This window comes from Coregonus lavaretus, assembly GCF_964263955.1.
Source record: "Coregonus lavaretus genome assembly, chromosome: 7".
Taxonomy (NCBI): Eukaryota; Metazoa; Chordata; class Actinopteri; order Salmoniformes; family Salmonidae; genus Coregonus; species Coregonus lavaretus.
This window is the reverse complement of record NC_139994.1, coordinates 45,998,905-46,023,308: the sequence shown is the minus strand read 5'-3', so window position 1 is coordinate 46,023,308 and position 24,404 is coordinate 45,998,905. Positions and strand designations below refer to the sequence as shown.

General features: G+C 42.9%; 1 protein-coding gene across 1 annotated transcript; it reads right to left on the bottom strand.

Moving 5' to 3' along the window:
- Nucleotides 1-15,453: 15,453 nt before the first annotated feature.
- On the bottom strand, nt 15,454-21,061 carry LOC311132154 (uncharacterized protein). The gene is made up of 10 exons (XM_084165374.1): nt 20,687-21,061; nt 19,694-19,831; nt 19,128-19,230; nt 18,771-18,874; nt 18,428-18,511; nt 17,613-17,674; nt 17,425-17,505; nt 17,200-17,254; nt 16,932-17,120; nt 15,454-16,806 (listed from the first exon to the last, which is right to left on the bottom strand). Exons 2-10 carry the CDS (start codon nt 19,817-19,819, stop codon nt 15,931-15,933), a joined length of 1,680 nt encoding a protein of 559 aa, XP_084021500.1. The 5' UTR covers nt 19,820-19,831; nt 20,687-21,061; the 3' UTR covers nt 15,454-15,930.
- Between the last annotated feature and the right edge of the window lie 3,343 nt (nt 21,062-24,404).

Genomic DNA, 24,404 nt, shown 5'->3' with positions numbered 1-24,404 from the left:
TTAAGGTTTCCAAATATAATGGCTGAACGATTGGCCGAAATACAATGTCTAAACGTCATATAACCATACCGGTTGTCATGAATCCCGCTTCCTGAGTCTGTTTCTGCCTGTGTTGACTGTTTTCTGTCCTGGAGTCTGTTTCCTGAGGTTCCTGAACGCACCCTGTCTGGTTGCCGGGCGACGAAGCTAGGCGGGAGATCTCTCTATTACCCGCACCTGCATCTCATCAGCTATCTGCACACCTGGTCCTGATCATCACCTCTCCACTTCATAAGCTCTGACCTGACATCCATTCCCTGCCGAATCGTTAGCCATGAACAGTATGTTGTGTCAGCGTATCAGCCTCAAGTTTTCTAGAGTTAGTTTTGTTGTTTTGTACTTTTTACTTGCTGTGCACTTACCTCCGTTTACTCTGTCTACAGTTATTCTCCCGGAACATTCACTCTACCCTTGCCTGGTCGTCGGTGGGTTCTGTAACATCATTGGATCTGCCTATTCACTTCCACCAACTCACCTCCGCTGCCCGCTCCGTCTCCTGAATTATCCTGCTTCCACATTTGAGTCGTTAAATAAATACTCCCCTTCTGTCTACTCACCTTGTCCTGGTCTGCTTCTGGGTTCTGCTTTAGAGAATCGTGACAGAACGATCCGGCCAAGGATGAACCCAGCGGACCTGGACTCCGTTCGCCATGCCATTTCCCATCAGGGGAAGATGTTGGGACAACACAGCACGGCGCTACAGGAGATAGCGTTTTCAGTTCTGAACTTTTCTGCCAGTCTGACGAGTATCCAGGCTCAGCTCAGTTTGCCGGCGGAGAATCCACCACCTGTTTCGCTCCTCTCGCCTGCCGCTTCTGGAGCTGATTCCTTCCATGAGCCCAAGGTTCCGACGCCAGATACAGTGGGGGAAAAAAGTATTTAGTCAGCCACCAATTGTGCAAGTTCTCCCACTTAAAAAGATGAGAGAGGCCTGTCATTTTCATCATAGGTACACGTCAACTATGACAGACAAATTGAGAGAAAAAAAATCCAGAAAATCACATTGTAGGATTTTTAATGAATTTATTTGCAAATTATGGTGGAAAATAAGTATTTGGTCACCTACAAACAAGCAAGATTTCTGGCTCTCACAGACCTGTAACTTATTCTTTAAGAGGCTCCTCTGTCCTCCACTCGTTACCTGTATTAATGGCACCTGTTTGAACTTGTTATCAGTATAAAAGACACCTGTCCACAACCTCAAACTGTCACACTCCAAACTCCACTATGGTCAAGACCAAAGAGCTGTCAAAGGACACCAGAAACAAAATTGTAGACCTGCACCAGGCTGGGAAGACTGAATCTGCAATAGGTAAGCAGCTTGGTTTGAAGAAATCAACTGTGGGAGCAATTATTAGGAAATGGAAGACATACAAGACCACTGATAATCTCCCTCGATCTGGGGCTCCACGCAAGATCTCACCCCGTGGGGTCAAAATGATCACAAGAACGGTGAGCAAAAATTCCAGAACCACACGGGGGGACCTAGTGAATGACCTGCAGAGAGCTGGGACCAAAGTAACAAAGCCTACCATCAGTAACACACTACTCCGCCAGGGACTCAAATCCTGCATTGCCAGACGTGTCCCCCTGCTTAAGCCAGTAAATGTCCAGGCCCGTCTGAAGTTTGCTAGAGTGCATTTGGATGATCCAGAAGAGGATTGGGAGAATGTCATATGGTCAGATGAAACCAAAATATCACTTTTTGGTAAAAACTCAACTCATCGTGTTTGGAGGACAAAGAATGCTGAGTTGCATCCAAAGAACACCATACCTACTGTGAAGCATGGGGGTGGAAACTTCATGCTTTGGGGCTGTTTTTCTGCAAAGGGACCAGGACGAATGATCCGTGTAAAGGAAAGAATGAATGGGGCCATGTATCGTGAGATTTTGAGTGAAAACCTCCTTCCATCAGCAAGGGCATTGAAGATGAAACGTGGCTGGGTCTTTTAGCATGACAATGATCCCAAACACACCTCCCGGGCAACGAAGGAGTGGCTTCGTAAGAAGCATTTCAAGGTCCTGGAGTGGCCTAGCCAGTTTCCAGATCTCAACCCCATAGAAAATCTTTGGAGGGAGTTGAAAGTCTGTGTTGCCCAGCGACAGCCCCAAAACATCACTGCTCTAGAGGAGATCTGCATGGAGGAATGGGCCAAAATACCAGCAACAGTGTGTGAAAACCTTGTGAAGACTTACAGAAAACGTTTGACCTGTGTCACTGCCAACAAGGGGTATATAACAAAGTATTGAGAAACTTTTGTTATTGACCAAATACTTATTTTCCACCATAATTTGCAAATAAATTAATAAAAAATCCTACAATGTGATTTTCTGGATTCTTTTTTCTCAATTTGTCTGTCATAGTTGACGTGTACCTATGATGAAAATTACAGGCCTCTCTCATCTTTTTAAGTGGGAGAACTTGCACAATTGTTGGCTGACTAAATACTTTTTTTCCCCACTGTAAGTACGAAGGGGATTTGGGAAGATGCCGTTCTTTTCTTATGCAGTGTGGATTGGTGTTTGATCTGCAGCCCAACTCTTACGCCACAGACAAGGCCAGGATAGCTTTTGTAATTGGACTGCTGCGTGGAAGAGCCCTGGAGTGGGCTTCAGCCGTATGGGAACGACAGGAGACCTGCCTGGCGTCATACCAGGAGTTCACGGCAGAGATGAGGAGGCTTTTTGACCATCCAGTGTGAGGTAAGGACACAGCTAAGCGTCTGTTCTCGCTTCACCAAGGAGCTCGCAGTGTAGCAGACTATGTTATTGAATTCAGGACATTGGCTGTGGAGAGTGGGTGGAATGAGGAGTCACTACAAGCGATTTTTTATCAGGGGTTGTCGGAGCAACTCAAGGATGAGCTGATCTCCTATCCTGAGCCTAGTGACCTAGACAGTTTGGTTGCATTATCCATTCGGGTGGATAACAGAGTCCGAGAGAGAAGGAGGGAGAAGCAATGGGGGCCGTCCAATCACTCAGCTACTCGGTTACCATTCGGGTCAGGAAGTGGACCAGAACGTGCCGATCATTTTTCACCACACGGGATTAGAAGAGGGGTCCTGCCTCCAGAACCGGAACCCATGCAAGTGGGGCGGCACGGGTTAACCAAGGAGGAGCGCCAACGTAGACGTGAGTCCAACAGCTGCCTCTACTGTGGTAGCCCGGGACATTACATCTCCGCTTGTCCCCAGCGCTCGTTAAACTGTCCGGCTCGCTAAATTTGGGAGGACTTTTAGCGAGCCAGTTTCAGCCTCTCAATAGCCCTGTCCGACCCCGTTTTCCTGCAACCCTCATGAACAAGAATCAGAGTTTAGCGATCAACGCTTTTATTGATTTAGGTGCCGATGGCAGCTTTATGAATGCCGACATGGTGGAACAGCTGGGGCTTTCCAAGGAGCAATTACCGAAAGCCATTGAAGCTACCACTCTGAACGGCAGTCTTTTGGCACATATCACTATGAGGACTGAACCTGTGAAGATGCTGTTGTCAGGGAATCATTCAGAGGTTATCTCCTTCTTCATTCTGCATTCTCCCCATGTTCCTCTGGTTCTTGGATACCCCTGGCTGAGAGAACACAATCCCACGTTCGATTGGGTGACGGGTAAGGTAACTAGTTGGAGCATTGAATGTCACGCTAACTGCCTGTTCCCATGCTGTTCCCAGTCGGGTCATTGATTCTGCCTCCACAGATTTGTCCCTGGTTCCAGAAACATATCACGATTTGGGTGAACTGTTCAGTAAGCAGAAGGCTCTGTCACTTCCTCCCACAGACCTTATGATTGTGCGATTAATCTGTTTCCTGGAGCTGCCTTTCCCAAGGGACATTTATACAGTATCTCTCGACCTGAACGTGAAGCCTTGGAGACCTACATAAAGGAGTCTCTTGCTGCTGGTCTCATTCGTCCCTCGTCATCACCCCTGGGAGCAGGATTCTTTTTTGTGAGTAAGAAGGATGGCTCTCTTCGACCGTGTATTGATTATCGGGGTTTGATTGAAATTACGGTCAAGAACAAGTATCCCCTGCCCTTGATGAGCTCTGCTTTCGACTCTTTACAGGGTGCTACTGTGTTCACGAAGCTTGATCTACGCAATGCATATCATCTGGTCCGGATCAGAGAGGGGGACGAGTGGTTGACTGGGTTCAATACACCTATGGGACATTTCGAGTACCAAGTGATGCCGTTTGGACTGACCAACGCCCCAGCAGTGTTCCAAAGTATGGTGAATGACGTTCTGAGAGATATGATCGGTCTTTTGTGTTCGTTTACCTGGATGACATTCTCATCTTCTCAAAAGAGCTTTCCAGCCACGTCCAGCATGTCAAGCAGGTCCTGCAGCGTTTATTGGAGAACCGCCTGTTTGGAAAGGCAGAGAAGTGTGATTTTCACGCCCACACTACATCCTTCCTCGGGTACATCATCTCCAGGGGAGAGATCAAGATGGACCAAGAGAAGGTTTGGGTGATTCTGGATTGGGCCCAGCCCGGTACGAGATTGCAGCTCCAGAGGTTTCTGGGGTTTACGAATTTCTATCGTAGATTTATCCGTGATTACAGCCATGTGGCCGCTCCACTAACTGCCCTGACTTCTAGCACCAGAACCTTCTGTTGGAATCCTGAGGCAGACCGAACATTTCTGGACTTGAAGAACCGATTCACCAACGCCCCGATTCTCTCTCAACCTGACACTTCCCGTCAGTTTGTCGTAGATGTGGACGCGTCTGATGTGGGGGTTGGCGCCATCCTGTCCCAGCGTAGCTCCACTGACGGTAAACTCCATCCCTGCGCCTTCTACTCTCGTCGGCTTTCGCCTGCGGAGAGAAACTACGATGTGGGTAACCGGGAGCTTCTCGCGGTGAAACTTGCCTTGGAGGAGTGGCGCCACTGGTTGGAGGGGGCGGAGCAACCGTTTGTTGTCTGGACTGACCACAAGAATCTTGCTTTCGTGCAATCGGCTAGATGTCTCAACTCCCGTCAGGCCAGGTGGGCTTTGTTTTTTGGACGCTTTAATTTTTCCCTGACGTTCCGACCTGGTTCCAAGAACGGCAAGGCGGACGCCTTGTCCTGGATGTTCTCCAAGACGGTGGAGAGTGGGGCCAAGACTGAGACGATTCTTCCCCAGAACTTCGTCGTGGGAGCAGTTACATGGAGGATTGAGGAGGAGGTTATGGCGGCCCTTCGGACGCAGCCTGGTCCCGGTAACGGTCCACCCGGTCGGTTGTTTGTGCCAGAATCTGTCCGTTCTGCTGTCCTCCAATGGTCCCACGCCAGCAAGATGGCTTGTCACCCTGGCGTGGCTCGGACTATGGCGTTACTGCGCAGACGATTTTGGTGGCCTGCCATGGGAGAAGATACCCGGAGGTTTGTTGCTGCCTGTCCAGTTTGTGCGCAAAATAAGAGTACCAATCGGCCCAGCTCTGGGCTTCTTCATCCCCTTCCTATTCCCCGGCAACCATGGTCGCATCTGGCCCTGGACTTTGTCACTGGGTTACCCTCTTCTGATGGGAACACGGTCATTCTGACTATTGTGGACAGATTCAGCAAGTTCGCCCACTTTGTTCCCATCTCCAAGCTTCCCTCTGCCACTGAGACGTCCGAGTTCCTTGTTAGGGAGGTTTTCAGGGTCCACGGGTTGCCCAGTGACATAGTTTCTGACCGTGGTCCTCAGTTTACCTCTGCTGTCTGGAAATCCTTCTGTTTGGCCTTTGGAGCTACAGGATTTCACCCCCAATCTAATGGTCAGGCGGAGAGAGCCAACCAGAAGATGGAGTCCACGCTGCACTGCCTTGTCTCCTCCAACCCCACCTCTTGGGTCTCTCAGTTGCCATGGGTCGAGTATGCCCATAATACTCTCCCTACTTCTGCCACTGGGATGTCCCCCTTCCAGTGCCTGTACGGCTACCAACCTCCCTTGTTTCCTTTTCAGGAGAAGGATCTCTCGGTTCCCTCTGTCCAGGCCCACATTCGTCGGTGCCACCGGACCTGGCATCGGGCCAGAAAGGCCCTCCTTAGAGTTTCTGACCGGTATCAGCTCCAGGCGAATCGTCGCCGTATTCCAGCCCCCGCTTATGCCGTCGGAGATAAGGTCTGGTTGGCTACACGGGATCTTCCTCTGCGGACTGAGTCGAGGAAGCTGTCACCGAAGTTCATTGGTCCGTTTGTGGTGGAGAGAGTCATTAATCCTGTGGTGGTTCGACTCAAATTGCCTAGAACGCTCAGAGTCCATCCCACCTTTCATGTCTCCTGCCTCAAGCCTGTTCTCCTCAGTCCTCTGCTGCCCCCTCCTCCTCCTCCTCCTCCTCCTCCTCCTCCTCCTCGGATGATCGGAGGTGGTCCTGTCTACACAGTGTGCCGCATCATGGATTCCAGACGGCGGGGGCGGGGTTTCCAGTATCTCGTGGACTGGGAGGGGTATGGTCCTGAGGAGAGGAGTTGGATTCCTCGGCGTCAGATCCTTGATGCTGACCTCCTTCGTGACTTCTACCGCCTCCATCCTGGTGCTCCGTGTAGTCCGCCCGGTGGCGTTCGTTGGGGGGGGGGGGGGGGGGGTACTGTCATGAATCCCGCTTCCTGAGTCTGTTTCTGCCTGTGTTGACTGTTTTCTGTCCTGGAGTCTGTTTCCTGAGGTTCCTGAACGCACCCTGTCTGGTTGCCGGGCGATGAAGCTAGGCGGGAGATCTCTCTATTACCCGCACCTGCATCTCATCAGCTATCTGCACACCTGGTCCTGATCATCACCTCTCCACTTCATAAGCTCTGACCTGACATCCATTCCCTGCCGGATCGTTAGCCATGAACAGTATGTTGTGTCAGCGTATTAGCCTCAAGTTTTCTAAAGTTAGTTTTGTTGTTTTGTACTTTTTACTTGCCATGTACTTACCTCTGTTTACTCTGTCTACAGTTATTCTCCCGGAACATTCACTCCACCCTTGCCTGGTCGTCGGTGGGTTCTGTAACATCATTGGATCTGCCTATTCACTTTCACCAACTCACCTCCGCTGCCCGCTCCGTCTCCTGAATTATCCTGCTTCCACATTTGAGTCGTTAAATAAATACTCCCCTTCTGTCTACTCACCTTGTCCTGGTCTGCTTCTGGGTTCTGCTTTAGAGAATCGTGACACCGGTACAGATGAGCAGCCGCTCGTGCTGACATGAATCGAACAGAATGGCCAGCAGGACGAACAAATTAATCAGACGAATTGAAAAAATGCACCAGACGAACAACACCAGACGAACAATCAAGTGACCTCAATAAACTGAATGCCTGAATTGAGTCAGACCAGTTGACCAAGATGAATGGATGCTTTCGCAAACTCGATCGGGTCCAATAAAACCAGTCTTGTACAAAACGAGTAAGACAAAACAATCGAATCAAACAGATTGATCAAACTGACCAACTGAGCAACCTGAATTGAGACAACTGAACTACCGCTCTCTCTATGTAGCGCACCCCTGGGCTGTATCCACAGGATTTTTTATTTCGTTACTGCCCACCTACTCTGGATGAGCAAAACTACTTTTTACCTAACTTCCATATGTATTGCATCCCCTGGGTTTCTCACCTATCCATGCAGTCCTCTGGAGCTCTAATCTTAGCTCTCCAAAGCGGTATTCATACGCACCTGTCTATGCAGCCCTCTAGTGCTATATTTTCTTAATATACCCAGAGCGGAATTCACAGGATTTTTAGATTTACATACATACAACACCTGCCCACACAGCCCTCCAGCTTTTCTGTTCCCGCTGAAGTGACCCACAGGACGTAACTCATATACAAATATCAATAATCAACATTGCATGCATGCTTATTTCTCATTCCAACAAAAACTCTGTACTTTTCCTAAATATAGCCCTTAATCCTGGAGAGACCCGGTACCTGACATTTCAGAATCAGCTGAGCGAATCACACAATTCCTATGTCTAAAGTAAGAATGTTGGTTACCTTTTGTTACAGCGGCCACTGTTGTGTGTGATTCCTTCAGCCTCCTTAAGATGGCGAAGCACCCCTATGGTCTCTTTTTCCAGTCCCTTCGTGGTTGCCAATTATGTTGTAGCAAATTCGTCCTTATACTGATCAAAGAACCAAAGTATTTTGTAGAATTAAGATAGACTTTATTACAAAAGACAAAGCCGAGGTGGTTTGCAAAGCATCTATTTTTCCACCTCCCAGCTCTCAGTTTATATAGTAATTTTACATATATTTTAGCTAAACCCCTCACTCTTGGGTTCCCCCACCACTGTCTCCAGTTTCCACCTCTTGACCGCTCCGCCCACTTCCTTAGTCTATGATAGTGGCAAAATCTGACTTCCCCAAGCCTTGTCCTGCACAAATAACAACCCTGTCATGTAAAAATAATCGTGTTCACCCTGGCTCACCCTGGCTTGACCTGGAGATTGATTGTTGGACATGGCAGGTCCACAATCAATCTCTCAAACATACCCAAGCCCGACCCCTCTCTCCCACCCCGTCATGCTGTAATTAATCATGAAGACGCCCAAGGAAAGACAAAGGGTCCAGTTTGAACTCTGTTCAACCCTGGCTCGTTCCAGGGATATGCCTAAGGTGAGCCACGGGGTCACAGTCTGGTTTCAGTTACTGATAAGATAAGACAACCTTAGAATCTGACCCAAACAAAGGTCAGATGCCCATTTCAAACACACACACACCCAATGAGAGGAACCAATTCAGTTCTTGCCCAGCAACAGCGATGTACCAATCTAAAAAATAACATATCCACTTTACCACTTCATTGCATTCATTTCTGTCCTCGAGGCAAAGCCGCCCTTAGAACAAGATGGAAAAAAGAAAACTCTAATATGCTGGATGCGTTGCATTACTGTGCTTTGATTAGTTTGTTTTTCACTGATGATCCCCAGGTATTCTCCAAGTCTCTCTGGGGTTGCACTAATCTCCACTCCACTATGAAAGGCTGGTTGTGACAGAGATGTACAGTGCATTTGGAAAGTATTCAGACTCCTTCACTTTTTCCACATTTTGTTACGTTACAGCCTTATTCTAAAATTGATTAAATTGTTTTCCCCCTCATCAATCTACACACAAGACCCCATAATAACAAAGCAAAAACTGGTTTTCTGGGGTCATTCCTAGGATTGCAGTCCTCAGGTTCAGAGTGTTGCTTTCTTTGTCTCAAACTCTGTGGGTAAAAAACCAACAACAACTAAAATCACTTTTGAACTTTTTTCTTCCATACTTTGGGCCTTGACTAACCCTAGCTGTACGGCTTGACCAGGAGCATATCAGACCTCTTATAGGCCAACCTGAATTTTTTCCCTGTCAGATCACAAGGTCAGAAGGTAATCAGTGCCCTGCTTCATGGTCTCACTGTGAAAAAAATATTCAGGGAGTTAGTAAATCATAGCTAAAAATTCAGTTATTTTGACCTAAAATTAAATTTAATTAATTAAACATACGATAACCTAAAGAAGTATTTGTGTGTACACACAACTACACTGAAAATGAGTGTGTAGTTTATAATTGTGTATGTAAGTAGCTTTTAAAGCCTTTATTACGTCTCATTAGCCATATATTAGGCCTTAGTTATAAGTAATGTATTACTGGCCAATCCTTAATAACACCTTTAGCATATTCACTTTTAATAAAGAGCAGAGTTACACAAGAAACAGACTCTTAGCAAGCTGTCTCAAGGCGGGACTAATATGGGCATAGTACCTCAATATGTGTTCCCTAGGTTACACTTCAGAATAGGGAACACATGCTGAGGTACTATTATTAGACAGCTTACTATGAGTCTGTTTGTTTTGACTACGGTGGCTGGAGTCTTTTACAATTTTTAGGGCCTTCCTCTGACACTGCCTGGTATAGAGGTCCTGGATGGCAGGAAGCTTGGCCCCAGTGATGTACTGGGCGGTACGGACTACCCTCTGTAGTGCCTTGCGGTCGGAGGCCAAGCAGTTGCCTTACCAGGCAGTGATGCAACCAGTCAGGATGCTCTCGATGGTGCAGCTGTATAACTTTTTGAGGATCTGAGGACACATGCCAAATCTTTTCAGTCTCCTGAGGGGGAAAAGGCGTTGTCGTGCCCTCTTCACGACTGTCTTGGTGTGTTTGGACCATGATAGTTTGTTGGACCATGATAGATTTCCCTTACTTTCTATTAAAGTAAGGGAAATCAACACATAAAACCAGACACTTTTCAAACCCTTCATTCTGGGTTATACAATCTAATTAGTTTGGTAATACTATCATCATAATAAAGGTTATACTTCTATTAATGGGAGTGAATTCATCCAAAATACACACACATACACAGCATGTTAAATAACACAATTTAGACAAACTAAGAAGAAATCACACGCTGCAGCCCAATTGGCAATTTGGGATCCCCAACTTCCAAACAGGGATTCCAACCAAGTTGCAGGCTTCCACTCTGGTTGTGGGGAATTATTCTTAGCAACAGTGACAATGTATTCGGCGAGATCAGTCATATTAGAAGAGTGATCTGGGACAAAAGTACAACATTCATCGCCAATGATTGCACAAGCGCCCCCTTGACCTGCCAAAAGATAGTCAAGAGCCTCTCTGTTTTGCAGAGCCAATTTATGCAATTATTTTAGCATTGCCAATTTTCTCTACGTCTCTAGAGATCTCCCGAATTTGATCTAGGGCACATGCATATTGACTTTCACAGGGAAGAGAGAGAACACATGTTATAACAGTTTCACACCAACTTTGATAAGAATGAGATTGGGGCAAGGTTAGCCCAAGCTACAATCTAGTGTCTCTCCTCACAATTTAGGGTCATAGCTCTGTCTCTAGAAGCCTCACCTTTCCAAATCATATTTATAACTATTGATAAATTATCCAACCCAATTTTTGAATGACAGTCCTTAGTGCTTCACGTTGCTTCTATCACTTTAATTTAAGACCCTCAGCAGGTGTATAAAATCGAACACACAGCCTTGCAATCTCCATTGACAAACATTTGAAGTAGAATGGCCTTACTGAGGAGCTCAGTGACTTTCAACGTGGCACCGTCATAGGATGCCACCTTTCCAACAAGTCAGTTCATCAAATTTCTGCCCTGCTAGACCTGCCCTGGTCAACTGTAAGTGCTGTTACTGTAAAGTAGAAACGTCTAGGAGCAACAACGCAAAGTGGTAGGCCTCACAAGTTCACAGAACGGGACTGCTGAGTGCTGTCCACGGTTGCAACACTCACTACTGAGTTCCAAAATGCCTCTGGAAGTAACGTCAGCACAATAACTGTTTGTCGGGAGCTTCATGAAATGGGTTTCCATGGCCGAGCAGACTTCACACAAGCCTAAGATCACCATGCACAATGCAAAGCGTCGGCTGGAGTGGTGTAAAGCTCGCCGCCATTGGACTCTGGAGCAGTGGAAACGTGTTCTCTGGAGTGATGAATGACGCTTCACCATCTGGCAGTCCGACGGACTAATCTGGGTTTTTAGGATGCCAGGAAAACGCTACCTGTCCCAATGCATAGTGCCAACTATAAAGTTTGGTGGAGGAGGAATAATGGTCTGGGGCTGTTTTGCATGGTTCGGGCTAGGCCCCCTAAATCCAGTTCAGGGAAATCTTAATGCTACAGCATACAATGACATTCTAGACGATTCTGTGCTTCCAACTTTGTGGCAACAGTTTGGGGAAGGACCTTTCCTGTTTCAGCATGACAATGCCCCCGTGCACAAAGAGAGGTCCATACAGAAATGGTTTGTCGAGATCGGTGTGGAAGAAATTGATTGGACTGCATAGAGCCCTGACCTCAACCCCTTCGAACACCTTTGGGATGAATTGGAACGCCGACTACGAGCCAGGCCTAATCGCCCAACATCAGTGTCCGATCTCACTAACGCTCTTGTGGCTGGATGGAAGTACGTTCCCTGAGCAATGTTCCAACATCCAGTGGAAAGCCTTCCCAGAACAGTGGAGACTGTTATAGCAGCAAAGGGGTGACCAACTCCATATTAATGGCTATCATTTTGGAATGAGATGTTCGACAAGCAGGTGTCCACATACTTTTGGTCATATAGTGTATTTTATAAAAATTATGAAGATTGTAAGTTGCTCTGTTTTATCACTTTTCGCTGAAAAATTTAAAGGTCAGACGCCAAAACCTGTAAACTCGGGATGCAAAATGCTGACTTGAAGGGTCGATCAACATCTAATAATTCCGACACCACTTGAACGAATTCTATTTTGCCTGTTAAGGACCCTGCAATATTTTTTTAATGAGCTTGATTGTGCTCTCTGCGGTGAAATGCGAATAAACAACTGTCTATGATCACACAATATCCATCTTTAGCTAGGTGGTGAACCATCTCTCCCAAAGAGATTCTCAACAGAGCTTGGCGAACTCCTATGTGACATCTTCCAACAAGACCCGACCATTAGGCCTTCAACTGGTGAAATCATGGCGAAACCCTTCATTATCAGTTTCCTCACAAAAAAGGTTTGCTATGCAATATCAATCAATCAATTGTTCAATATGTCTGTTTATCCATCCAACCATCCACATTTCCATTCATTCATTCATCTAAATGTATTCATGCATTTCTACAGAGTCAAAAAACTGTGGAGGAACTCCAGACAACCTTAGACAAGCTGAGAACTCTGGCAGACGGCTTGGAGCGTTTGCGCAAATGCAGCACCATAGGCAGTCTGACGGGAGGTGTTATTGGGGCAGCTGGAGTAGAATTGTAGAATTTCCTCTACAGTGGGGCTCATCCTGGCTCCCTTCACTCTGGGCGCCTCCCTGATCGTCACTGGGGTGGGTATTGGGGTGGCTGTCGCTGGTGGAGCCACAGCCGGAGTATCCAACATCACCAACATGGTCAATCAGTCCAACAACCGCCTAGCCATGAAAAACATCATCAAGAAGTTCCAGGAGAAGATGAACTCTGTGGTGACATCTCTACAAGACATTGATACCAAAGAGATCCACAACATCCGACAGGCGAAGGCGAATGAACAGTCTGGTGATACCAGTAAGTTAGAAATGATGGACACAGACTCCACCACTGAGCTGAACCCTGGGTGTGAAGAACCAAAGGCTGAGGTCAAATCAGAGAGCTATACGTTTATCCAGTAAATCAAACAGACAGCTGATCAGTTACAGGAGAATCTGGACGAAGTGAATAACGTCATCTCATTCATTCCTAAAATAGAGGACTATTACTTAGACAACTGAACTACTCATTGATTGTACGAGATGCATAAACAACAGATGCAATTATACATTAATATGTAACTTCTCTGATAATACTAAGTGGTACAGATCAAAATCTATATCACAGACACCTGTACTTCTGAAATGTTACATTTTATATCATAACCGTCGGGATTTGATCTGTATATTATTTTCATAAAACAAATTAAATTAAATTAGTAAGCAACTGCAAAATTATCTGTTTCAGTCTATTAATACATGAAGGTGCATGGTGATTGTATAGAATTATATTAATAAAACATTGACTGATATGAAATAGTATACATGAACGTTTGTTGATGGTAAATGATAAAGATCATTTAATAAAAGTAAAAAAAGGTATGTAATGCAGCAAATCTGTGACTCTGAGCATTCCTTTCAGTTGTTGCTGACTATGTGACCAACATTAACAACAAGGGAGAGTAAGGAGACACTGGTAGGGGACATTAAATAACATTTTTACCAACATCAAGCCATGGCACGATTTCCAATAGAAAGAAAAGTTAATCAAGTATTGCCAAACACGCATGATTATATCATATACTGTAGGTTATTAAATGTAAATAACCCAATGTCCCAGATTGGTGAGAGCTATCATGTTTGTCTTCTTTTTAGGAAGGATAGGGTCACAAGTACCTGGACCTAAAGGGGAGATAGGGGAGCCAGGAGGTAAGCAACAGTCCATCTGAGAAACATTATTGGAATATAAATGTTCATGTTATTTCAGTTACCAAGGTTGAAGAAACAAATGAGTCTAGAGTCATGTTATTTCACATGCAAGACTCCAGTTAGATCAGCCATTTACTATCTTAGATCCATCAGCTCAAAGCCAGGTTGATATTACTTGTCATCCAAATATTGCTATAATATATTACATTTAAATTAGACTATGATATTTTCCCCACAAAATGAGTTGGATAGCCTACCTTTGGATTCCTATTAATCTTTAACCAAAGACAATTCCCAAAGCTTACAAAGCAATACTACTCTACCACATCTAGCAGCTAGTAAGCAGAGCTAGGCAGCTAGCAAACTGTTTTAATGAAACACAAGATTTTAAAAAATAGCAAACTGATGCATGTATGTTAAACTGTTTTCTCAGATTTGTTGACCTGTTAATATCAATTCTTCATTTATTTTTAGCAGTGTGCCAAAAAGGAAAACACATCATTATTTCACCCTGTTTTACTGTTCAACTGATAATACATATGTGTTTCAGGTACAGAGGACAAGAAAAAGCATGAAAAAATCAACAAATTGACAACAGTATACAGCTCTTGTTTCATCATTTGAACTTTATTTCAGCCTAAAGGCATATGAGTTCCTGTAAATCACATGATCTGAATGCTTTGGTTTAGCCCCCACTTCCCTATAGTCTCTCCCAGCTGACACACCGGTTGATAGTTGATCCATCATTGCTTAACATGTAATGCCAATATAGGTGTGTTTATTTGATCAAACCACGTAAGCAGAGGAGGAGTCCTGCATAAAAGACTGGAACTCCTATTCAAATCGTAGGTAAGGTAATGCAGCAACACAACCAGAAGACAGAAAAGCAAAGGTAAGCCTGTGTAAATAACATACACACCTTACTGGTATGTTTGTATTATTGCAAACCAATGTGTTTATACACTGAGTGTACAAAATATTAGGAACACCTGTTCTTTCCATGACATAGACTGACCAGGTGAATCCAGGTTAAAGCTATGTTCCCTTATTAATATCACTTGTTAAATACACTTCAATCAGTGTAGATGAAGGGGAGGAGACAGGTTAATGAAGGGTTTTCAAGCCTTGAGACAATTGAGACATGGATTGTGTATGGTGCCATTCAGAGAGTGAATGGGCAAGACAAAATATTTAAGTGCCTTTAAACGGGGTATGGTAGTAGGTGCCAGGAGCACTGGTTTGAGTGTGTCAAGAACTGCAACGCTGCTGGGTTTTTCACACTCAACAGTTCCCCGTGTGTATCAAGAATGGTCCACCACCCAAAGGACATCCATCCAACTTGACGCAACTGTGGGAAGCATTAGAGTCAACATAGACCAGCATCCCTGTGAAACTCTTTCAACACCTTATAGAGTCCATGCCCCGACGAATTGAGGCTGTTCTGAGGGCAAAAGGGGGTGCAACTCAATATTTTGTTTTGTACACTCAGTGTATATGACTGTTTAATGTTTTAAATGAACACACATGAAGTAGATTCAGTTTAAAACTCCTTTAATATGTTTGTTAGCAGACATTTATAGACCAAACTTTTATTGAACACACTTTGTTTTCCCTGAATCATTTCAATAAAATCCTTCAAAATGTTTTATTGCAACAATGTTCATTTTATACAATCACCACTTAATGTAAACTATTATTAGATTGAATCAACTGACAATGTTGTTGTTGTGTAATATACCTGATATATTTGGTTGTAAGAAAATAATATACAGATCAAATCATGTTGACTGTAACAACCTAGGAACAAGCTTTAGTAACAGTGCTGTCTGGGATAAATAGTTAGGTCTCTTTGACCTACTGGTCATGGCTGATTTGTGCAAGCGTTCGAGAATTGAAAAAGGAATTTGCTGATAATTACAACCTGTAGGCCTATCAGGGTGTCAGTCACACAGCCGATACTAGTGCTCTGTTTCTTGTTTCTGCATCTTTTACAGTCACTACAACTGAGTAGTGTCAGTTGTCTAAGTAACAGTCCTCTATCTTAGGAATGAATGAGATGACATCACTCAGTTCGTCCAGGCTCTCCTGTAGCTGTTCAGCTCTCTGTCTGATCGTTTGGATGAACTTCATGGTCTCTGACTTGACCTCAGCCTTTGGTTCTTCACACCCAGGGTTCAGCTCAGTGGTGGAGTCTGTGTCCATCACTTCTAACTTACTGGTATCACCAGACTGTTCATTCGCCTTCGCCTGTCGGATGTTGTGGATCTCTTTGGCATCCATGGCGATGAAGAAGATATCAACCGCTACAAAAATAGCGGAAAATATTCCTGTCGCCACCTCTGCCGCACGCACTGCCCTGGCAGTTTGGGCTACCACCTTGCCAATGGTGGCCACCTGGAGTAGTCTGAAGAGCTCTGGGATGCAGCCCAGGCCCCTCCCAAACCTCGCCCCAGCACTTGCCACAGCATTTGCGTTGAAATTGTCACTTCCAATGTTGAAGGAGCCACTTTCCCTCAGTGTCTCCAAACCCTCAGCGATGTCTTGTAGAGATGTCACCAGAGAGTTAAACTTCTCCTGGAACTCCTTGATGATGTTCTTCATGGCTTGGCGGTCGGTGGACTGATTGACCATGTTGGTAATGTTGGATACTCCTGCTGTGGCTCCACCAGCGACAGCCACCCCAATACCCACCCCAGTGACGATCAGGGAGGCGCCCAGAGTGAAGGGAGCCAGGATGAGCCCCACCAAGGAGGTGATTCCTCCAGCTGCCCCAATAACACCTCCCGTCAGACTACCTATGGTGGTGCCTGTGTGAATACGCTCCAAGCCGTCTGCCAGAGTTCTCAGCTTGTTCAAGGTTATCTGGAGTTCCTCCACAGTTTTCTCACTCTATAGAAAATTAATTTAGACAGATAATGTGATTGAATGAATGAATGAATTTATGGATGAATGGATGAATTAATGAATGAATAAACACATTTTATGATTTGATCATATGATCTTGTATTGCGAACCTTTTTTGTGAGGAAACTGATAATGAAGGGTTTTGCCATAATTTCACCAGCTGAAGGCCTAATGGTCGGGTCTTGTTGGAAGATGTCACACAGGAGGTCGCGGAGCTTAGATGAGAAGCTCTCTGGGAGAGATGGGTAAGAACCTCCCAATATTTGGGGGATGAGCTTGATTGGGCTTGCTGCAGCGAACTGTCAAGAAAGACCGGTTAATATCACACCGCATTTTGCATTAGCAAGAGGCAAATATGGAGATAGAGGTGTTACTTACTGCACACTGAAGCATACACAACTCATACAGCACACATCCCATGGACCAAATATCACTGCAAAGGAAGGAAAATACATTGATATATCATTATCCATGGTAATTTCACATTGAAGGCAAATGTCTAACACTATTAGAAATTGAGTCTTTGCTTCGGTCAACCATATGATGTCACAGGGTTGAAGTTCCCCTTTAATATATTTTTGTTGGTTGTAGTTTTGAATTTACCTTTTGGTTTCATAAATTCCCCCTGTCAGAATCTCTGGGCCTAAATAAGCCACTGCTCCATCCTCTGAAGAACTGGTAGCACTGGTAGGAAAGAAACACATTAGCAGACAGTCATCAAACAGGATGTAACTCTATTATGTATTAAAATACATTTTGACCAGTTTATTATTATCCAAAAAGTACCATACTTTTCATTGACTCTTCCGAAATCTCCCAAACAAAGTGTCCCAAATTTTGTGAGAAATATATTCTAGTGTAGAAAAAAAAATGATATATTTAGAATTGTTGAGTGAGAAAAAACAAGAAATTAACCATTTATATCACATCAAATAAAATATACAGTTAATTGTATTCTGGAAAACTTTCATTAAAGGCCCAGTGCAGTCAAAAACTTTAAAAAATGTCCTGTGTTTTATATATATTTCCACACAATGAGGTTGGAATAATACTGGGAAATTGTGAAAATGATGAGAATGCCCTTTTTCTGTAAGAGCTGTTTGAAAAGACTGCCTGAAATGTCTGCCTGTTTTGGTGGGATGGAGTTTAGGCCTGTCTGGTGACATCATAGACCAATAAGAAAGAGAGTTCCAAACCTCTCTGTCAATAACAGCTACTTCAGTTTTCCCCTCCCCACTCAGACCACTGCTAGACAGTACTAGCACAATTCTTGCTTGAGAAATTGTTTATTGCTTAGAAGCTATTTTTGTTTTTTTTTGACAATTTTAATTGAAAACAATGACATTAAGGTGCTTAATTGTTACCCAGAAATGATTTGATATTGAGATAAAAATGGCTGCATTGGACCTTTAACCCTTGTCTTTTCAAAAATATAATGAATATGTACAACATTTAAATCAATCCGCCAGTTCATTATTATTTCTCAAAACTTTCCTCAGTGACTCCCAGACATTTTTCAATGCAGTTCTGGAATAGATCAAAAACATGGAATTGCTGGGGGTCCCTGAGGAGAGGGTTGTAAACCACTTAGCATACCAGTGTGTACCTGGGGTCTCAGGTCTCTGTGAAGAAGGCCCTGGCCGTGTAAATGCTTCAGTGCCATGCAGATCTCAACAAGCCAGTCCATGATCTGGAAAGAATTCCAGTGCATAATTTATGTTTAACATGAAACAAAATAGTTTTGATGCAGTCATGAATAGAAATAGCCTCATTCCAGGCTGACTACATTGCAGACGCCTGCCAGATCTCGCAACGCCTGGATAGGTGAGCATATCAGCTAAGATATGATATAGCAATCTAATGCCCAACTGTACAGTCGATGACTTGGCATGCAACTTCTGCAATGTAGTCGGCCTGGAACTTAACCAATAGGTTATTCATTCAGAAACCTGTTCTTCTAAGAATGGGTTCCCAGTCTCCTTCCCATCTTTGATCTTTTGTGCGAGATTTCCACCCTCACAATGGTCCATCACTACATAGTAACTTTTATCATCTGTAAAAATGCATAGTTTATGTGAATATAATATTGTGAGATATATTATTATAGCATGCTAGCTCCTCTGTTTAAAATGTTTTTATGTTCATACTGCGGTAACTTGCAAACATATTGGGACGTTCCAGACACAGATTAAGCCTAGCCCTGGACTAAAAAGCATTCTCAATGGAGTTTAAATCTGTGTCCGGGAAACCACCCCAAACATCTTCTCTCTAAAATGAAAAATAAACACAAATATTAGTCACCTCACCTTGGAAAGAGTTCTTGTGGCTTACAATATGGGGGTGAGTTATCTGCAGGAGGTTTTCAACCTCAGAGAATATGTCTCCAGCACTAGAGCTCAAGTCTGATGTCTGTTAAAGCAAAAACCACAGTACTCAATCGAAACCAAACACTTTCCATTATAAACCTTTCTAAATTAGGCATAGTTTTGTCTCCCATCAAACCAAATAAAATCTAACTATTTGAAGTGCATTTAAAATCACAACATGTTACAGTAAAACAATACAATTCAAGAAGTAAAAGAGACTGACATGTAATGATGTACACAGGGCCAGTAGACCAGTGCCAAATTCCTTATAAATAATCTATAATATATAAATAACACACATTATTAGAAAGCGTTGCTCTCAAAGTAGAACTGGAGGCTGATCTAGTGGTAGTGCACCAAGCCCACACATTACCCCTGGAGGCATGGGTTCAAACGCCAACTGTGCCGCTTTACATTCTACTTCTCATTCACTTCTTGACTCGATCAATAAAATGTTAAAATAAACAACAACAACAACAAATAATAAGACAATGGTGCCCACTCACCTCATTCAGTTTGATCTCTTTAATGACAAACTGGTCACCATCTTTGTCAGTAGCTATGACACCATGCTCTAACTCCTTCTGGGTAGTGTATCCTTTCTTCTCAAGGACACTCTGTGTTTTCCCCATCTTTGGTTTTCACTATGGTGTCATTGGTAACTCAAATGTCATATATGTATAATTCCAATGTCAAATATTTAATCTACAGTACTATTTTAATTATAAATAAAGAGTTGATATGTGTCATGTCAACATATGAATAACAAGTTCAATACCTATCTTGTAATTATAGAATTGTTGCCAGTGGTGGAAAAAGTACCCAATTGTCATACTTGAGTAAAAGTAAAGATACCTTAATAGAAAATAACTCAAGTAAAAGTGAAAGTCACCCAGTAAAATTCAACTTGAGTAAAAGTCTAAAAGTATTTGGTTTAAAATATACTTAAGTATCAAAAGTAAATGTAATTGCTAAAATATACTTAAGTATCAAAAGTAAAAGTATAAATCATTTCAAATTCCTTATATTAAGCAAACCAGACGGCAACATTTCCTTGTTTTTTTTTATGTAGGGATAGCCAGGGGCACACTCCAACACTCAGACATCATCTACAAACGAAACTTGAGTTTAGTGAGTCCGCCAGATCAGAGGCAGTAGGGATGACCAGGGATGTTCTGTTGATAAGTGCGTGAATTGGACCATTTTCTGTCCTGCTAAGCATTCAAAATGTAACGAGTACTTTTTACTCCATACATTTTCCTTGACACCCAAAAGGACAGTGAAGTAAAAGTAAAAGTAGTCAAAAATATAAATAGCAAAGTAATGTACAGATACCCCAAAAAAACTACTTAAGTAGTACTTTAAAGTATTTTACTTCAGTACTTCACACCACTGCATTTTGCCCATGTGAAAATGCATTGTTTTGGAATGCAGTCTACATATACATTATATTGTTCATGAAATGCAGGACTTCTCTTTTTGAATGTGCATAAGCTTACCTTAGCTTGCCTGTCTTCCAGTGAATATGATCTACAACGAGTATGAGCCAGAGTGTCACACACAAGGGCACCTACTTACATCGTGTTAGATAAACACACATATCCCTTTCAGCTGAGGGAGTGGCAATAGTGGAGAAACAAAAAGGCCACGTCAGCGCTACAGGTATGAAAAAAATAATAATAATCCACCATTGCTCTGGAATGGGGAATCATAGATTAAAAATAACAATGTGAAATAGTTTGAAGAATCCATGGTCCAGGCACTCATGTGGGTTTTAAAGTTTAAAACGCCTTTATTTACTGGGCATAGAGCATATAAAAAATATCTACATGTTTTAGCATAATAAGGAATGTACTGGTGGGAGGAATATGGTGGAAACTCCCTTCAGCCAATCTTGCACCAATCGAATTATTTGAAATGCATGTGGGGAAGTAAAGTGCACACTTCTGGAGAAGGGAAGAGAATCGTACCGCAGCCATGGAAGGTAGACAAACAATTCAATAGCCACCTGTGCTAAGGTGTGGTCTCAGAAAGTTGAGGTTATTCCAGGTCACCACTACGGGTAGCTATTTGGTTTCAATCACATCAACAATAGAGAAAAACTATCAAAGACGAGCATAGTACAGAATAGAGTACCTCAGAATGAGTCATAATACCCATAAAACCTAGCAGTCAAATGGTTCCCATCATTTTTCCACCATTCATTGTTCACTAAAAAACACTAAAAATAATGGCAGTGTTTCGTGAAGGCTTACCCTGGCATGACGTTTTGATAACCGTGTAAATCTCTCTCTGACAATGTGACTTTTATCAATATATTCATCTGTATTTACCCCCAACAAATGAAATGCTAATGTGGCTATCTTAAAGAACTACAGATGCCATGTTGATCTGGATGAGACTGCCGAATCGAGGTAAAGGTAAGAATCTCTGGATTAACTATCTAATTTTAGCTAAATGTAGAAATGAATACATTGGCAAAATTTCTTTCAATTGACAATTCTGTGAAAATTCTAGAGATGACGTGCAGGAGCTTGCAGGGATTTGTAGTTTTGCATGATGTCTACTTTGATGCTAATTAACATTTTCGAATCTGAGAGTAAATAGAGCTGAATATATTGATAAAAGTCACCTTGTCCGAAAGAGATTTACATGGTTATCAAAACGTCACTCCAGGGTTAGCCTACATGAAACACAGCCCTTGTTTTATGTGTTTCTAAAATCCCCCATGGGAAAAATGAATGGTGGAAAAACGATTGATATGAGGAGAACACGCTCGGACTCATTGGGCTTGCGTGGGGGAGGTTACATCGACTCAACCTCTTGCCCTGGGCTCGTTTTCATCTGTAGGTTGGGTTGCGTATAATCAGAACACAGAGTTTCAATCCAGAAACAACCTCTAGCCCCTAGGATCTGTGTAGATCTGAAAGTATAGGATAGGTATGGCCAAAGTTCCACATAGCCTACACTGTAACTGAAAACTGTCATTTATACAGTAATTCTGGGTATTATCAACAGTAAAATACTCTGTGACGTTTTACTGCATCATACTGTAAATTACGGTGCATTGTGGGAAAATGTTGTGGGCGGGGAAAGAATTGCTGTGTTTCGAATGGTACTGTTAGTCTACCCCACAGAATACAGTACTGTATCTTTGGAGCGCAAAAAACCTTTTGACCACTAGTGGGTGCATGGTATTGTTGTTTCTGGCTCATTAACATATTTTGAGCCGTGGCTTGTAAGAGGCTATATGTGTTGCACCCGTGAGTGAGAATGCTGTACCAATTTAGATCCTATGTGGTTATAGTGCCCAATTGCAGCAAGTATTAACCTCTGTAATTATACGCTTTTTTTATGTTACTTATATTGATGCACCGGTGCGTCAATCGACATGAGCGTTTTGCCATGTCCTTTGGGTCTGTTTTGCCCTGTAGTCGCTGCCAGTTTGGAATCCTTTGTTAAGGCCTCTAGAAGTGCAAGTGACATAAAACACCAGATATTTATTAATATGCTGTAATGTGTAAACACTTTACATAGCAGCCAACCTGCTTGCACCAATCCCTTGTAATTACAGTAAAATACTGTAAAATACAAACACCCTAACCTCAATGAATTTCATTCATCCATTCGTTCATTTACTCATTCCGATTACGCTAGCATTGACAATTTTTTTATAGCGTATAATACATTCATTTTTACTGTATTGTACTGTGTCATTACACAGTACTTGCTTTGAATCTGTATTGATATTACAGTAAGTGTACTGTAATATGAAATACTGAATTTTACTTGCCACTGAGCTGCTTGTAAGTCAAAATCATGGCAACCTCATTACAATGTTTTAGAGGGCATTTTGCCTTCACCCATTTATGTCAGATCTATGAAGTGCCTAGAGTGTAGGGGCTGGAGGTTGTTTCTGGATGTGGCCAGTTACGGGTAAACCACTCTGCAAACGTTGCATCTGCACTTTTTTAATATCTGTCAGTCGCAGCTAAAACATCCCTTTGTAATCAATAAGGCAGGCTGCACCTGCAGCAGAAACATTTTACAATTGATGAATTCAAAAATCTACTTACCTTTGTGGTATTTCTCAATATGAAGCAGGATGAGTACCCAGAACAATAGTTGCTGATACAGCAAAGATACTGAGCTCTGTGCATGATGATTTATAGTGTACACCGGTTTATAGCCTCTCCTACTTTTTTATAGGGACTTGATATCGGATCACAGAACAATAGTTCCTGTTAGTGTTCATGCCGATGTATTGCCTCTCCTACTTTATGGTAGGGACTTGATACCTAGCTCTGTTTTCCGTCTGTCTTCTGTAAACAAGCGCTGTAACGTGGAGATATGGCTGTGTGGGAACACTACCCTAACCCTATAAAGGTGTGTATAAATTAAACCTTTTGTTTTTTTGAAAATTATTTCTCACTGATATTAAAGATAATGTCCTTATGCTTCCAAAATCATTCCACAAGCGATGCATGTTAATGTTCAGACCGAGCGCCGGGGATCTTAACAAAACTCACCCGTACAGAAGATGATTCGTCCAATGACTTATGTGTACCGTAATGGAACTGAGTCATGATCAAGGGCTAGAACTGAGAGTCATGATCAAGGGCTAGTCTCAAGCACCATTACAAACCACACCTACAAAGTGACCTATAGACACCAAGATTCTTTGCTCTCTGAAATAAAATATCATATCATTATTGCATTGACAGTGTAATAGGAACTCAGCAGCCACCATGAGCAACAAGTTGCTCTTAGTCTAGTGTATAGAACAAATTACCCAAACAAAATGATCAACCAAGACAAAGACCAATCCATACATCTATAATGCCTATGTCAATTTGTAAAATTAGTAAAAAGGCCTGCATCATGGGTAGTGTAAAGTATTATACCCACAAACCTTTAGGACTCCATTTTATTCCATCATATTTCGAGTTAAATTCCATATTTTATGTCACACACCTTTTATACACTAACTCTGGAATCATTTGACAATGTCTAAGATTTATTCCATAATTGTTCAAGTTAAATTCATATTTTATGTCACAAAACATTACAGAGCATTCCTCAGACGAGGTTTGGACAGAGTTAAATTCATTTTTTCCCACACACAACTCACAACCGAACACTTATTGCATATTTATTGAACAAATAGTTAATTAGCATCAAAGTTATGTAGAAAAAATGTCAATTTATTATTAGTTC

Bases quoted from the DNA above. Each gene is read 5' to 3' on its own strand.
- LOC311132154 (XM_084165374.1), bottom strand. From the start codon at position 19,819: ATGGGGAAAACACAGAGTGTCCTTGAGAAGAAAGGATACACTACCCAG. The intron at 18,512-18,770 runs GTTTCTGAATGA...AATTCTTTCCAG, and splicing joins ACCCATTCTTAGAAGAACAG to ATCATGGACTGGCTTGTTGA. The intron at 17,675-18,427 runs GTACACACTGGT...TTTCTACACTAG, and splicing joins ACAGAGACCTGAGACCCCAG to AATATATTTCTCACAAAATT.